This window comes from Thermobia domestica, chromosome 7, assembly GCF_964235325.1.
Source record: "Thermobia domestica chromosome 7, izTheDome1.hap1.1, whole genome shotgun sequence".
NCBI lineage: Eukaryota > Metazoa > Arthropoda > Insecta > Zygentoma > Lepismatidae > Thermobia > Thermobia domestica.
The window spans coordinates 240,644,275-240,662,325 of NC_137460.1; the positions used below are offsets into that span (position 1 = coordinate 240,644,275).

An 18,051-nucleotide genomic window follows, 5' to 3' on the forward strand; every position below is an offset into this window, starting at 1 on the left:
TAAAACCATTAAGCACCACAAAGTAGGAGAGCCGAATTGATGCTCTAACTCTACTTACGTTAGATATCAAATAGGGGAGGCTTATGATACCTTACTTCAAATAAGTAAAGACAATAGAACAGATACAATGGTCGCCCACGATGTTCTGTGTATAGTAAACCAGCTTCGTGACGTTTACTTTCCTTTGCTCACTTGATATCCGGTATTACTTTTTACTCCACATAAACATAGTAAGCAAAAGTCTCCAAAGCATTCATTCTCATGTGTTGGATGCAGTCGGGTTTCTCGAAAATATATCTGAGTGCTTTGAAAGAGGCAGAAATGATGCAAAATTTCATTCTTACTTAGTTGATGCGATGGAGTTGACACCAGCATTAGATATGGATGATCCACGGATAGGTATTACAGTGCAAGCTCGAAGTCGAAAGAAGAAGAGACAGTTTCAGTACGTGGCAGAGGATCAAGCTATTGAAGATCCACAAATAAAATACAAGATCGATTTTTATTACAAAGTTCTAGACGTGATTGTGTTAGCTTTAAGAGAGATGTTTGAGCAACTTAAACATCGCAGCGAATATTTCGATTCTCTTTACGATATAAGTAATCTTAAAGATATTTTTGTCTGACCTTTTGTCTACCTGAACTTTTGTCTAAAAATTGTACTAAACTTGTAACAGATCACTTTGACCGTGTTACATTGATGTGTGTATTGTGTTAATTTTGTTTAGAATTGTGTTCTGTTCTGTTCCTTATTATCATTATTCTTATTTTTAATAAATTTGGTTGTATTAATTCTGATCTGCACCGGTGATTTAATGTGCAGATAAATAGAAAGTCGGAACACTTTATGGAGTTGACTTGTCTATAAAAGTTGAAGTCGACTACAAAATTTATTAATACTTCTATTGCAATTAAGAGGAAGAAAAGAGTAATTTATCTTTATAACTGATATTTATTATTCGTTGTACTTTTATTATGGATGCTATATTATATAAAACCTGAAGAAAATAAGTCAAATATCGAGTTATCTAATATGTTTGAGAAGAAGTGAAGTAACTGTAATCTATTCCATTCTAATAATTTAGGTAAAGGAAGAAGAAAAGATTTACTAATAAATATAGATTACAAGAATTACAAGAAAATTTATTTATGAATTGTTGAACAATTTCAAACATGAATGTTTGTTTACCTTACCAACCATTTGCTAAATATGTCAACCGTACACGATACTAGAGCAATGTCCACAAACGTGGATGACTCTGTGTTGCTGAACGATAGTGATGACCCGAGCATTAACATTTTAAATACTGCCGGTGCATCTATTAATCATGATTCAGTGTGTTCCCATTGCAACAAACAGTTACTTAATGCAAGAGGTCTAGCAATCCACAACAGTAAGTGCCATCGTGCTAGTACTAAAGCCAAACCTACATCGTCCACTCTCACTTCCATTTCCTCACCTTCTTCACATAGTTCTATCTTGCGCAATTGCATTGATAGTCCCAACGAGATGTCGATCGAAGAATCCAACACGCTCTTTGGAAAACTCATCCATTACTCCTATTCTACGTAGAGTACCTCGAGGAGCTAGACCGGCAATGGCTGACTACCTCTGTCAAGTTCTACAGAACATTGTATGTTCTAATAGCCTGCAATCGTGGAAGGAGCTCTTCTTCTTCCCATACGTAACTCTTTGTTCACCAACAAGAACTAACAAAGTGTCTAATATCACTACATGGGTGAAACAAAGAATCACTAGTTGGACTAATTCTCGCTGCGATGCCCTTCTTTATCGCCACCAACGACCCTCCAATCCTCGCCAATCAACAGGTGCAATCACCTTCAACACGAAGAGTATAGAGGACACTTTCCGACGGCGATGTCCATGGAGCTGTCAGACTCCTCATATCTGATGACACTTTGGCGCTTCCGAATGCTACGGTACTAGAAGCTTTACGCAACAAACATCCTACACATAGTCACACCTTCACACCTCCTGCACTTATCGAAAACGCTCCAGCCGTCCCTAGTGTTTCTGTCAAGGAAGTCCAGAGAGCTCTTCGATCCTTTCCTTCCGGCTCCGCAGGAGGTATAGACAGTTTACGGCCTTCCATCCTCAAGGATCTTCTGCTATACCAGAACATTAACTCTAGAGACCGTCTGTTGAACACTATCAGTGATTTTCTTCAAATAATCCTCACTGGAAACGTACCTAAAGAAATCAGGCCAATATTTTTCGGAGCGTCGCTTATAGCATTGAGGAAGAAATGTGGTGATATACGCCCCATCGCTGTCGGTAACGTTTGGAGACGATTATCAGCTAAAATAATATGTCAAAGAATTAGGGAACCGTTATCTAACTTTTTGTCACCACATCAGTTGGGAGTGTGCATTCCACATGGCTCAGAGGTTGCAGCCCATGTAGCCCTGTAACTGTACCAAAATTCTGCTTATAATATTTTTCGTATAAACGCAAATTCTGCGTTAGAGCGTGATGCGACGTTCGTCTGAATTTGTACACTTTGTGCAGTGTATGCTTCTTGTTGATTGTGCTGCCGCCTAGTGGTGTTAAAAGACAGGATAGAAGAAGAGGAAGAGGAAAGTTATGAGAGGACAACTAGTTTTTCGTTGTGTTGTGTTGGTGTGTGTGAATATGAGTGACTCAGCTATTTTGCTGATCACTATATTATCTCGTCCTCAGATGTTGTTTTAAGTGAAATATTAGTTACCTTGTAATTTAGACATTCGTCACTGTCTTCGAATATGTAGAAATTATTAACGAAAGCAGTATTATTAACTTGAACATTTTGGCAATTCTTATGCTACTCATTATCAAAACAAATTAGCCCCAAGTGGTATTTTATAACAACGAGGGGGCGTGTTGGAGACTAAAAAAGAAAGCACAAAGGACTTGGAAGGTGGTACTAAAACGCAACGGACATGTAGTAAACGACCAACACAAAAATATCCCAAAACTGGTCAACTCCTGATCAAAACCACGACATAATGTCATCAATGTGTTCACTTGCAATAACCGTCTACTAAATTCTCAATATTAGAAGAAAGGACGATCTTGGTCAGTGGATTCGACGGATATATAGTGTTCCAACCTAAAATGTGATCACGTCTTTCACCAAGCCATGGCGGACAATATAACAAAGTGCACTTACAAACTCATTACGTAAACGGGGCGAATAATATAAGGGAAAGATTGTTTATCTCAGGTACGTTTATTCATTTTAAATAAATGGCACATTAAGATATACATTTGTCAGTTTTTCTTTTACAGATTGCATGACGTAATAAGAAGGTGATTGTTGGATAACCTGTGCATGGTTCTTGAAAGTAGGTGATGCTCTCGTCTATTTTCACAATACGTCTTAGATCTTCACCCAGGTGGTTCCCGTCCGAATCTGGACCGTAACGGTGAGGTGTATCGCACCTTCCTTAAGCGATCGTCGTGGGGACGAACTTTCCGTACCCGTGGATAAAATAGTGCAAAGCTGTATTATTTATGGGCAGGGAATAGGGAGTTCTTCACGGGGGCCGATTGAGGACGGTGTGCACCATGCAGCGCTATGCTGCTCGAACCCAGAACCGTAATAGAATGGCGTTTCCCTCCAGGGACGGATCAATTAATAATTATTCACGTTTTTATTAATTGATTCGTAACGGATGTAACATCTGGGAGAAGATCTGGGTGTAATATTTGACAGGTTTTATTTCTCATGATATGCTATATGCGCTAAATTGGTGTTTGTTGTGTTGTATACTTGTAACTTGCAATCATGGCAGAAAGTAAAAATTTGAGTTTGCAAACTTTGCTTGAAGCTATTAATGACATTAAGCAATCACTTAATGATGCTGTTAATGATACTAAAGAACAAATGCAATCACTTAATGGTAGCGTGAATGAAACCCAAGCTCAGATAGAAAAATTTTCTTACGATCTTACAGGTAAATTAGAAACGTTAGAACATAGAATGGATGGGCGAATTCAGACACTGTCGACTGAGTTAGTACAAATGAGAAGTGAAATAGACAGGGTTAGTCGTACTTGTGCGGATAACTTTGAAAAATTGTCAGCACAGTTTCAGGAGAAATTAAATGTGCAAGAAACGAAGGTTGATGAAGTTAAGCTTGCCGTGAAAAATAATGAAGACAAAATACGTTTTGTCAATGCTAAAACTAATCAGTTAGGAGATCAAGTTAGGGACACTGAGGAACGTATTATAATGATTGGAAATAAAGTTAAGGATTTAAGTTCCGATGTCGATTTAGTGAATGATAAAGCTGAGCGAGCGCAGGAAAAAGTGGGTGAACACGAAAGTAGAATCATGAAATTAGATCAAAGTGTTCGTGAAATTTATGATGTAAGTATTGCAACACGAGAAATAGCTCATCATACTCAAACGATAATAGATGATGTTAAGGGTGAAGTAGAAAGTAAATTCGAGATAGTAAATCAAGAGGTCAGAAACTTGCGCGTGAGTATGATTGAAAGTCAAATTAGGTCATCTACGTTCGTGGGAAATGTAAAGCCCGAGGTAGAAATTAAAGAAGAAAAAGTTGATACCAGTATACGTAAAAATACCAACCCTTTTCTTGACTATGATGTTAGTTCGGTGTTAAGTGAAAACGATTCTTCGGACTCTCGCAGTGATAATAGCTTTGTTGGGGTAAAAACAATCAAACGGAGGAAAAAGCGAGAAAGAAAAGTAGCTTTGAAATTACGAGATTTAGAATCTTTCGAGAAATTCTCCGGTCACGAGAATGAGTTGACTGCCACTGCGTTCTTACGTAAGTTTGAAGATCAAGCTTCGCTTATGTCAATTTCTCGCAGTCAATATTTAGACATTATCAAATTTTTGTTAACTGGTTCTGCACAAAATTGGTACATAAACAATTGTGGCTTTTTCACTTCTTACGATCGTTTTGCCGAATTGTTCAAATTAGAGTTTGAGAATGAACAGGTTCGCGCTAACAAGTTAATGGTATTGCAATACAAACCCTATGATGCAAAAGTTGACGGAAGTGTGTACAATTTCGTGTCATACAGATGTAATAAGATACAAGAAATCAATCCCGACATAAAAGAATCGTTAGCTATCAGTATGATTCTCAATTTGATTCCACCTTACTACTGGCGTCAGTTAACAACTTTGTCTACTATGAATTTGTCTTCTGTATTGTCCGTTATACAAAGATTAGAAGCAATTCCCAGGTCTGATAATCGTAACAACAGCAACAATCATAGGTTTCTGAAAGCCAACCAGGTGTCCGTTAATAAGAATGGTAAGCGTGAAAGTAATCAGAATAATGTTAATGATTGTGATGAGTCGGATCAGGTGTGCTCGAACGAAAATCCAAACAACAGAGGTAATCGGAAAAGAAAAAATTCCTTTCGTAGAAACAAAAAGAAAAAATGGAATAACAACAGTAGTTCTGATAGGCATGAAGAAAGTGTGTGTTTTTGCAATCATGGTTCAAATGTAAGTAATAGCAATGCTAATGTAAATCAAAATGAAGCCACTAGTGATGTGACTAACAGGTCAGTGAATGGTAATTCCCAAACAAGAAATTCACCTCAGACCGGTTACAGTAATGGAAATTTTGTAAATCCTTCGAATTTTGGTAATCCTACTGGCTTTAGGCCACCAAGACCGAATTTTACGAATGTCACTGCAGGTAATTTTGGGTTTCAAAATAGATTTCCTCCCCCAAACTAGAAGCACCCTGCCTGAAGAGTGCTCATAGCAGGGAATTAATTCAAACGTGTGGTAATGAGTTAAATAATGCACTCCTTCCAAATAGTCAGACTGTTTTTGTAAAGCTTGATAAAAATCTGATAAATGTAGTACAGTGGGATGATGTTTTCTCGTCTGATGAAGAAGAAACTAAAGATTTTTGTAAAACTAATGTAAGTTCATGTGCCACTGCTGAAATTCTTGTCAAAATCATGAATGAGAACATGTACGCTCTGTGCGATTCAGGTGCTTCGGCTAGCTTGTTGAGTTATAATGCGTGGAAAAAAATATCTAACATAGTGTCAAACGCTGTATTGCAACCCGCTCCTCAAATTGTTCTAGTAGATTATAGTGGTAAAAGAACAAAATCAGTTAAGGGCGAGGTTACCCTCTGTGTAGAAGTTGGTCCTGTAACTTGTGATGTTAGATTTATTGTTGTCAATGACCTTAATTGTAATTGTCTGCTAGGCAGAGATTTCCTATCGCTAGTTAATGCGAAATTAGACTTTGGCGAGAAATCCGTTACTGTAGGTTATGACCTTAACACTTGTAAGGTACCAATGAAAGAGTATGAACACGGATTTGGTAGTGACCCCCTTCTGAGTAATGAAAGTAAAGGTAAAGTAAAAATACTTACTAGAGAGAGTGTTAATAAGGTTGGTTCTCTTTTAAATAATGCGAAGTGTGTTGACGCTAATTCCACTATTGAAAGCGAAAACGAAGATGTAGTCGAACCTGTGCTAGAGTGTCCGATAATTCAGAGTTTAGAAATTCATAAGAAACAGCTGACGCAGGAATGGATGGATAGTTTGTTAGAAAATAGTAAAGCATTTGAACATGTAGATAGGTACACTACCAACAATGATTTAAACATAGAGCAAATTAAACAAGCACGTTTGAACGAAGCTGCTGAAGTAAATTTTTTGTATCATTTTTATGGGGAACAAATACATAAATTGGATGAGGAAATTCAAATGTCTCATAATAATGTAAAAATAAATCTGGATGTTTGTAATACAAGTAAAATTACTCGTAATACCCAAAGTCACTTTCCTTCTGTTACTGAAATTAGAACAAAAGTTCTTGAAATTGAAAATTTGTCTAATGTTCAAAAACAGCAACTATATGATTTATTGGTGAAACATAGATTGGTTTTTAGCGACTTGCCAGGTAAATGTAATAAATTTGAATACACCATCGAAGTTGAAACAGACCAACCGATTGTAAAACGTCAGTACCCATTACCTTTTAAGTACAAAGAAAATATTGAACAGCAAATAGCTGAATGGCTAGAATGTAACGTAGTGGAAGAATGTGTTTCTGTGCATTGTCATCCTTTGTTGTGTGTAGCTAAGAAAAACACTAGTAAACTTCGTACTGTCGTAGATTTAACTCAATTGAACAAATTTGTAAAATTAAAGCAGTTAAAAGTCAATAAGATCGATGACCTTCTTATCAAATTTCAAGGAATCCAATTCGTGTCTTGTTTAGATTTTGTGGGAAGTTATTTACAAGTATGTTTAAGTAAAGAAAGTAAACAATACACAGCATTTTGTTGGAATGGAAAAATGTATCAGTATACTCGAGTTCCGTTTGGTTACATAAACGGAGGAGCTGCTTTTATGTTGTGTTTGCAAACTGTCCTTGGGGCAGGTTTATATGAAAAAGTAGTCTCGTACATCGACGATGTCTCTGTAATTTCTATGACTTTTGAAGAACAGTTACAGTTTTTGGATCAAATCTTTCAGAAAGTTTACGAGGCTGGCATGACATTAAATCTACAAAAGTGTACTTTTTGTAACACGAAATTTAGTTTTTTAGGGTTTGACATCAGTCCGCAAGGCATAACAAAAAATCCTTCTTATGTACAGTGTATTAAAGACCTACCAAGGCCTAGAAATTTAAAAGAATTGCAAAGAGTTTTAGGTTTGTTTCAGTGGTGCGCCAAATTTGTTGAAAATTTCGCTCAAAAATCTGAACCTTTATTTGGTTTGTTAAAGAAAAATAAAAAATGGATCTGGGATCAATCTTGTGAAGATAGTTTTAACCAATTGAAAAGTGAATTGGTTCAAGAGGTAATGCTTGCACATCCTTTGTTAGATCATGATTTTTGTTTAATTACAGACTGTAGTTCAGTTGCTTTAGGAAACATTCTTTTTCAAGAAGTGGATGGTAAGAAACATATTTTAGGGTTTTATAGTAGAACGTTAAAACCTGCTGAGAAAAATTATACTGTAACTGAACGTGAGTGCCTTTCAATTGTAGTCGCGCTCAAACGTTGGTCTCAATTGTTGTATGGAAGGCATGTAAAAATTTACACGGATCATAACTCATTGGTATACTTGCACAAAATGAGACAGTGGAATTCTAGACTTGCTCGTTGGAGTTTGCAAATTCAGGGATTTGATGTACAAATTGTATATATTAAAGGTCAAGATAATCAAGCTAGCGATGCATTGTCACGTATCATTCTGTTTCCTGAGGTTGAAAAGTATGAAGTTAATAAGTACGAAGTGTTGCCATCTTGTTTTAAAAATTTAACTGTCCAAGATTTAATTAGCAAGCAAAGAGAACATCCGGAGTATGAAAATATCATGAAGTACTTAGAGAATCCCAACGATCCTTACGTTAAGGTTAAGAATCGAAATATTGGCGAATTTTACAAAATTAAAAATGGAATTTTGTTGAATCGTAGTTACCATTTTCCTAATCAATGGAAAATTTGTATTCCTCCTTCACTTGTAAACGATGTAATTCAAAATTATCATGAACAAGGTCATTTTGGTTTTGAAAAGGTTTTAGGCTTTGTAAGTGATTGTTGTTACTGGAAGTCCATGCGTAGAGATATCAGCAATTATTTGCGTGACTGTGTTGTTTGTAAACGTACGAAAGTTGAAACTTCGCCACCAGCTAGACCTTTACAAACTGTAGCTGTAAAGAATGTAAGAGACATGGTCTCGATCGATTTGTTAGGACCTTATCCACCTTCTCATACTGGAAATAAATTTGCATTGTCAATTTTAGATGTATTTAGTAGATATTACACAATGTTCCCAATCAGAAATGCAACGACTAAATGTGTTTTGAGATGTTTAGAATATTACTATTTTGTAACCATGGGAATTCCAAAATCCATACTAGTAGACAATGGTGGATGTTTTGTATCAGCAAAATTTAAATCTAAAATGGAAGAATATGGTATTAAAATTCATTATGTAACACCTTACCATCCAAAGAGTTCAATTGTAGAACGTATCCATAGGGAGACGAATAGGTTGTTCAAATTGTTGTGTAACGAGGAACATACTTCTTGGGAAAGATACATACCTCAGATTGTCATTTTGTTAAATTATTCTGTGTGTAGTAGTTTAGGTGTCAGCCCTGCTAGTCTTCATTTGAATGTAAAAGCAAATTATTCTGTGTTGAAGCATTTTGGCATTGTAACAAACGAAAGCTATGATGAAAGTGAACCTGTAAATTGGGAAAATAAACTCATAATGGCTGACTACCGTAGAAGTGAAAAAGTTAGAAAAAGAAACGAGAAATATAATGCGTCCCAAGAAAGAAAATACAAAATAAAAGAAAACGATTTGGTATTTTTGTTGCAATCACATTTGAGTTCGGCAGTAGACAAAAATATCCGCAAGTTTTTCATGCTTTACAAAGGTCCACTGTTTTGTAAAAATAAAATTTCAGACAAAGTTTTTGAGCTTGTAGATCCTTTAACTGGAGAATCTTGTGGCGTACATTCTATTGATCGTATGAGAGTGTGGAGACCCACTCAAAAAACTAGGAACATCTGGTTAGAATTAGCTAAGAAACATATTCATGAAAAAGAATTTGATTCTGTAAAAGAAAATAGTGAAAAAACCGATTCTTGTGAGCCAGAAACCTTAGTAAATGTAAATTCTTTGAATATAACGAAAGTTAGTTTGTCTGTTTTCAACGAGAGCGAAAGTAATAAGTTTAATGTTCAGTTGTTGTTGAAAGAACTATTGAAATGTGATACATATTTGCAATATTTGAACGACAAGCTAGATTGTCGATATCGTACTCTTGTGTTAGCTTTAAATCATTTGCTGAATCCTAAGCTAAACAGACGTGACATGTAAAAAAAAAAAAAAAAAAAAAAAACTCGTTTACATGAATAATTGTATTGTCTTGTTGATGCTTTGTGATAAGTCATCAAGGCTAACTGTAAAATTTTCAAACACCTAATGTACGAGGTGAATTGTATAGCATTCATGTGTTATTAAAAATATAAATGATGATATGCTCTGATGTAGTCAGAGTAAAAGTAAGTTTTTATGTGTCAGTAAAACACTGTGACACGAGAATTGAATTATGAATGGCAACCCCCCCCCCTTTCATTTATTTTTAACCTTTGGGTACATTTTTCTATGTTGTTTTATATTCCTACCTCACTAGAAGGTCTTGTTGCCATTCTAAAGGGGTGGGATAATAATAATATAAATGTATAATGGGGAAGGGAGACTTAAAAACTTAAGTGGATAGGCGCTTATTAGCGTAAAAGTGTGGCAGACTTACTTCTATCTGGCCTCACTCTTATTGTTACAGTACAATAGAGTGGTAATAAATTTGTTTCATGTAGTTATTTGTTTAAATGATGTGTAATCTTTGTATTTGTGAATAACTATTTTGTTTTTGTAACCTTTTTGTCAGAATAGCTTGAGAAACGCAAGTATGGTTTGTCATTTATGCAATTTAAATATCATGTGTGTAGAATAAGTTTGTTCATTTACTTTCGTGAAAAATTGAAGTATATTATTCAAATGATGTTTGTTTTATCTGTTTGTTGAAAAGTTGAGCTGTCCATGATAATTATTTGTTCGTGTTCTATAGTTTTTGTATAATATCGTAAAGTAAGTAATGTGAATATTTTACTTCTAAATAATGCCATGATTTCATATAATGTTTGTGTTAATTTTTAATGGTAAGAGCGCATATAGCAATATAGTAATTTGCATATTAAAGGTATATCATGAGAATTATTTGAATATTAATTGTGAGTCATGCACCTATAAATGTTTAATTTAGTAGCAGTGCCGAATGAAAAAAAAAAAAAAAAAAAAAAAAGAACTTTAAAGACTTTACATATTAAAGCCCCATGAAACTTTTATGTAAGAGTATAAATGCCCCACGCGTTTGTCGTTTTTCTACGTTAAATGAAACTTAATGAAACTTTTTCATCTGATGAAGTGTAACTCGGCGAAAGTTCTTATAAACTTCATTGTGAACTAATGCTCATCTTCACTTTGGAACAGTGGTGAGTGTTGAAGTGGAATTACAGTCAGGGTTCTTGAACGTTTACCATTATCCAATGGCGCACGTACATTCCTTTCGACCGCCAATGTAACTGTACCAAAATTCTGCTTATAATATTTTTCGTATAAACGCAAATTCTGCGTTAGAGCGTGATGCGACGTTCGTCTGAATTTGTACACTTTGTGCAGTGTATGCTTCTTGTTGATTGTGCTGCCGCCTAGTGGTGTTAAAAGACAGGATAGAAGAAGAGGAAGAGGAAAGTTATGAGAGGACAACTAGTTTTTCGTTGTGTTGTGTTGGTGTGTGTGAATATGAGTGACTCAGCTATTTTGCTGATCACTATATTATCTCGTCCTCAGATGTTGTTTTAAGTGAAATATTAGTTACCTTGTAATTTAGACATTCGTCACTGTCTTCGAATATGTAGAAATTATTAACGAAAGCAGTATTATTAACTTGAACATTTTGGCAATTCTTATGCTACTCATTATCAAAACAAATTAGCCCCAAGTGGTATTTTATAACAACGAGGGGGCGTGTTGGAGACTAAAAAAGAAAGCACAAAGGACTTGGAAGGTGGTACTAAAACGCAACGGACATGTAGTAAACGACCAACACAAAAATATCCCAAAACTGGTCAACTCCTGATCAAAACCACGACATAATGTCATCAATGTGTTCACTTGCAATAACCGTCTACTAAATTCTCAATATTAGAAGAAAGGACGATCTTGGTCAGTGGATTCGACGGATATATAGTGTTCCAACCTAAAATGTGATCACGTCTTTCACCAAGCCATGGCGGACAATATAACAAAGTGCACTTACAAACTCATTACGTAAACGGGGCGAATAATATAAGGGAAAGATTGTTTATCTCAGGTACGTTTATTCATTTTAAATAAATGGCACATTAAGATATACATTTGTCAGTTTTTCTTTTACAGATTGCATGACGTAATAAGAAGGTGATTGTTGGATAACCTATGCATGGTTCTTGAAAGTAGGTGATGCTCTCGTCTATTTTCACAATACGTCTTAGATCTTCACCCAGGTGGTTCCCGTCCGAATCTGGACCGTAACGGTGAGGTGTATCGCACCTTCCTTAAGCGATCGTCGTGGGGACGAACTTTCCGTACCCGTGGATAAAATAGTGCAAAGCTGTATTATTTATGGGCAGGGAATAGGGAGTTCTTCACGGGGGCCGATTGAGGACGGTGTGCACCATGCAGCGCTATGCTGCTCGAACCCAGAACCGTAATAGCCCGACTATATTATTCTCATCCCCACAACCAAGAAAAAATTTTCTTGAAACTTGATTTCCGGAATGCATTCAACGAAATCAACAGAGACTCAATGCTTACAGCTGTAAAAACGCACTTCCCTTATATATACGCTTTCATACATCAGTGCTATTCACACCCTAGTCACCTATTCTTTGGTGAAAACATCATCCTCTCCCAGCGAGGTGTTCTACAAGGCGGCCCCTAGGACCTGCTTTATTTGCGTTGACACTTCAATCTATTGTCAGCAACATCAATACTGAGTTAAACATTTGGTATCTCGACGATGGAACTATAGCTGGAGACAAGGAAGATGTCCTGGAAGCTTTGACAAAGATCCATAATCAATCTCGCGAGATTGGATTAAATCTCAATTTCAGCAAGTGTGAAGTTGGTTTCCTGGGAGTCTCAAACGAACAGGCTAAGACCCTGTACACCCTTCTCAACGAAGTCGCATTTGGAATTCAACTTATATCACCAGACAGAGCCTCCCTTTTAGGTACAGCACTAAACACTGTCACTCGACGCATTGTATTACTAGACAAAATATCCAAATTAGATTTCTTTTTCACTCGCCTATCTAAGATTTCTGCACACTCAGCTGTCTATCTCTTACGGGCCTCATTAACAATAGCTAGACTGTTATATTTCCTTCGTAGTTCTCCATCCTGGCGGGAGACAGATCTTCTGAATCAATACGATAATTCCATCCAACTTGGCCTAGAATCTCTTCTCAACTGCTCTCTTACGGATAGGTCATGGATACAGGCATCTCTCCCAGTGGATCACGAAGGTCTAAGTATTCGTCGAGCCCTTGATTTGGCCACTCCATCTTTCCTTTCTTCCATTCATAGCTCTATGCCATTGACCACTTCTCTTCTTCGCCAGGATATTCATCAAGATTCTGAAGCTGAGATTAATGATTGTATCTCCCAGTGGAGATCCTGCGGCGGACTTGCTCTACCTGATCTTGATAAGAAAAGTTTACAATCTTCATGGGACGCTTCTCTTATAAACTCCAGATTTTCTTCTCTTCTTCAGTCCTCCACCAATCCTGAGGATAAGGTACGTCTTCTAGGTACTTCATCCCCTGAAGCAGGTGCCTGGGTACAGGCTATTCCATCTCCATCCCTAGGGCTGCATCTTCCCAACGAAAGTTATCGAATCGCTTGTGCGTTACGTTTGGGAGCAGATCTCTGCGAGCAACACTGGTGCCTTGCTTGCGAAAGTTTAGTGGGTAAGAAGGGTGTACATGGCCTCTCATGTCCCCACAGTGCTGGCAAATCCTCTCGCCACTCAGATGTTAATGACCTCATCATGAGAGCCCTCATCTGTTCTGGAACGCCTTCTGTGAGAGAGCCAATGGGGTGTAGTCGTTCTGACGGCAAGAGACCTGGTGGAATGTCTTTGGTGCCATGGAAACGAGGGATTTCACTTGTGCCGATACTCTAGGCCCCTCTAATCTTTCTACTTCTTCCACAAAAGCTGGGATGGTCGCAACTCGTAGAGAATCTGAAAAGAGACGAAAATATAACAACCTCCTGGACAAATACCATTTCATCACCATCGCCATCGAAACTTGTGGGTCCTGGGGTCATGAAGAACTAAATTTTATTAAAGAAGTTGGACGCCGAATAACTCTCAACACAGGCGACACTCGAGCTTCAGCCTTTCTTATACAGAGATTAAGTATGGCTGTGCAAAGAGGGAACGTAGCAGCGATGCTAGGAACGCTTCCACCGGGAAAGGCACTGAAAGAAATCTTCCTTCTGAACCACCCTCCTCTCACCAACCTCACTCAATTTCTGCTAATTAATAATATAAAAAATATATTTTTGTAACCTTTTTATTAACTAAATAGATTTCCTTTTTCTTTTGAGCATGTCTATTAATATAAATATATAAATATAGGTGTATATACTACTACATTACTATTATGCAATATCGTATATGAATTGACCCATGTAAATGTATACTTATTGAATGTTTATGAAATTCTGTGTCTTAATTTATTATTGAAAATATACTATGCATGAATGTAATAAAAAAAATAATATAAAATGTATTCAAATCTTTCAAATCAAAAAAAGTTATACAGTAAAAAAAAAGATTACAAGAAAATAAAAAAATAGCTTAACTATTGGATTAAACCTAGCAACGCTTCAATCTTATAATATATGTAAAGAAAAGAAAGTAAATGAATGTAGATCGATCCAGAAGGAAATAACAGTTTTCTTTTATTTTACGTACTAATTGCGGTTCTAAATTTGGTGCAGAAGTCATGAATTTCGTGATGTTCTATTTTGTATTTGAAATTAATGGTATAATTTGAGACACTTGAGTAAGACTTCCGTTGTACCTACCAGGCTCCAGGTATTGGTATAAAAGGCGATAACTACTAGAATTTAACAGCAACAAACAAAGGTCAGTAAAATAAATTTATTAATAAATTTGGAGGAAGTTTCGAAACATAAAATTGTTGATTTTCTTCTCTAGAACAGTTATCCAAGTCAATGTGTTTATATTCTGTAACGAGTTTGGAAGGACATAAGAGAACGCTTTACTAGATTGGACTTAATAAATTTTATTTATAGTGTTTTGGTTTGACAGTATAATGAAAAGCTTGAGTATAATGAGTCAGTAAACGTTTATTGCATCATGTACTAAGGACTTTATCGTGCGGAATGACGTAACAGGCCATCTACGCGAATTCTTTAAATTAACCAGTGGGAAAGATCATAGTGATAAAGATTCACAGTTGCGTTCCTTATAACAAATTATTATCGAGAAATATGTACCTGTAACAGTAATTGATAATATTGAATAAGTAGGAATCTAAGCAGCAGTTAAAGTACAAAGTGGAACCGATTTATGATATTTAACACTACTATTATTGTTACTATATATCATGACACTGAAAGTATTGATCCATTTGCCTAGATATAAAATTAATTTCTCCATATTTTAGAACATCTTAAGTTCTTGATATTCACACTGTAGTACACTGAAGTATATTGCACAAAAGGCTGACTATGCTTGTATAAATAAAATTACTATACTTTGAACTGTTAATAGTGTGGAATGCACATGTAATTCTTCTTTCCTTTGGTTATAACGATGTAAAGACAGACTGCCATTGTAAAAGCTATAGAGATATTCGCCAACGAATGTAAGCATGTCAATTATTGCAAGAACTATAAAAAATGTTTCACTTTCTCATTTTTTAATCAAATAAAGGCGATAAGAGGTCAGCTAATGTTTATTTATAATTTTCTATGAAGCTAAATGTCAATGACTTTTACAGAATCTAAATAATACTATATAACAAGGTTTCGTATATGGGAGCGCCATTTGAGACAGGATCGTGGGAATTTTCTGATTTTACTTCTTAACTGAGGTTCCTATTCTATTTATCCGAAAGGAATCAATATACGAAAGGAGATATTTTGGGTTATTGGGTTCCATAACTCCATAGTTCAAAATTTATATTACAATAGTGTCCCTAGTTGTTGAAAGCTTATAATACCATTTTTTTAAAGTTAACAATAATAATAATAATAATAATAATAATAATAATAATAATAATAATAATAAAATTTTAGTAGCCCGTTTTATTAGTCACGAACCTTTTTTTAAGTTATTGTTCTTTTTCTCTGGTTATAAAGAGAGTAGCAAAAGTAGTAACAACCATCGAATAAATTTTAAAATTTGTTTCAAACTTGCCAGCATTTTAACACACGAAGAATCAAAAGATATTAATCCCAGTGATTTGAAAGACGAACTGAAAGCGTTATCCACTATAATTAAACCTAAAAGTTCACCAAAAGAGATTTTAAGATAATTAAATGAAATGAAATCTTTGAGATTTACGTCCCACGGTTATACCCGGTGAGGCTAAAGGAGACGGTGAAGATGAGAAATGAATGAAATGGTGAAATGAAGAAAGTGGGAGAACCCAGAGAAAACTCACGAGCACCGTTTGTCCACCACAAATTCCACACGGCGCGAGCTGGGATCGAACCAGGGACCCCAAGCACCTGAGGTGAACGCTCTACCACTGAGCCACCGCACCTCCTTGAGATTAATTCAGGAACATGACTTTGCTCCCAATGTCAGTGTGGCACTTAGGATTTTGTTAACCTTACCGGTAACAGTGGTAAGTGGAGAAAGAAGTTTTTCGAAACTTAAACTTATTAAAAACCATCCACCTTCTTCCATGTCTGAAACACAATTGAGTGGTCTAGTAACGATATGAATAGAACACGAACTGGCTGAAACATTGGACTACTCGCATGTGATACAGAAATTTGTTCATATCAAAGCAAGAAAAGATTCTTTCAATTAAGGTATGTTAAATCTTATGTATCTCCATTGTGTTCAGTAAATTACAAGGCTTAGGCTAATCACTTAGGCTGTCGTAATATCTGATTCACTATTTTATCTTCATGCTCCATACACTATTGGAAACACCTTTTTGATGTAAAATAAGCTTTAAAATTAAAATACTTATATATATATATATATATATATATATATATATATATATATATATATATATATATATATATATATATATATATATATATATATATATATATATATATATATATATATATATATATATATAGTCAAGGAACGCCTAATTCAGATATAAATTTCTATATTAAATTTCATTTATTTGGCTAAAGATGAAAATTAAATTGTATTTTAAAGTTGGCTTACATTCAGAAATGAGAAATCATGCAGACAGACGAGTTAACACATAATATTACATTATGCTTATGGTTGTTTATTTTGAATGAAGTAATGATCCATACACGAGTCTGCACGTGTCATAACATTGTAAACAAACATTGAAGCAAGACGAAATTGTAAACCTTTGTATATTTTATGTTCACACCAACACATTCTGAAAGTTGCTTAAAATTGTGGAAATCGCAAACGTAGACTGTCTGGAGATTTGGTCACTGAGAGACAATGTAGAAACTGCGGTTTCAGCACAGAGATGTAATAACTGCGAAGTTTGGTAAGGAAGAAACCACGAAATCATCATCGAGTAAATGACATAAAAAGGTTATGTCAAACTGAATCGGGATGAGTTCCTGGAAACCCGTTGTGAGGTATCATTCTTGGAAACCAGTCTCAGAAGATTAACACCACGTTCTCAGTGGAAACCCTTCCATTGTGGTTCACCGCTGACTTCTAACATAGAGTCCATGAGTTCGACTCCGGAAACGTCAAGGTATGTGGTATTATGTCTCTGATTACTCTCAGATGAATGAATCACCAACAGTTTATCTAATGTGATCAATCAATTTATCTAACGACTCATCACATACATAGTACACTTAACTCTACATTATTATGACAATAAATGTCTAATTTGATAGTAAAAGTTTAGCTCATGATTAATCTACAACCTCTCGCATGATTGTTATATAATTCCTGTCTATTCTGGATAATAAGACAGAAGCAACTAATATCGTGTCAAATAGCATTCTACATCCCAGCATATAGGCACGACACGATATAAAGTTGTTAATATATATATATATATATATATATATATATATATATATATAATTTTTATATTTGCTTCAGTATATCACAGATATACAGCGAAATCGAGCATTCTGAATATTGCATCATGTGTGTAGTCGTTTAAATATTACGTAAATATTCGAGAGGTAGTTCAATTTTTTTATTTATATTTCCATTTCATACATGTTTTTAAA

At 35.5% G+C, this 18,051-nt stretch overlaps 1 protein-coding gene across 1 annotated transcript in view; it reads right to left on the minus strand.

The window, feature by feature from the left end:
- Nucleotides 1–13,783: 13,783 nt before the first annotated feature.
- The window catches only part of LOC145689624 (uncharacterized), a 122,377-nt gene continuing 118,109 nt past the window's right edge, over nt 13,784–18,051 (minus strand). The window contains exon 2 of the mRNA XM_081763811.1: nt 13,784–13,828. Coding sequence (XP_081619937.1) covers nt 13,784–13,828 — 45 coding nt within the window. The remainder of the gene's footprint in view (nt 13,829–18,051) is intronic.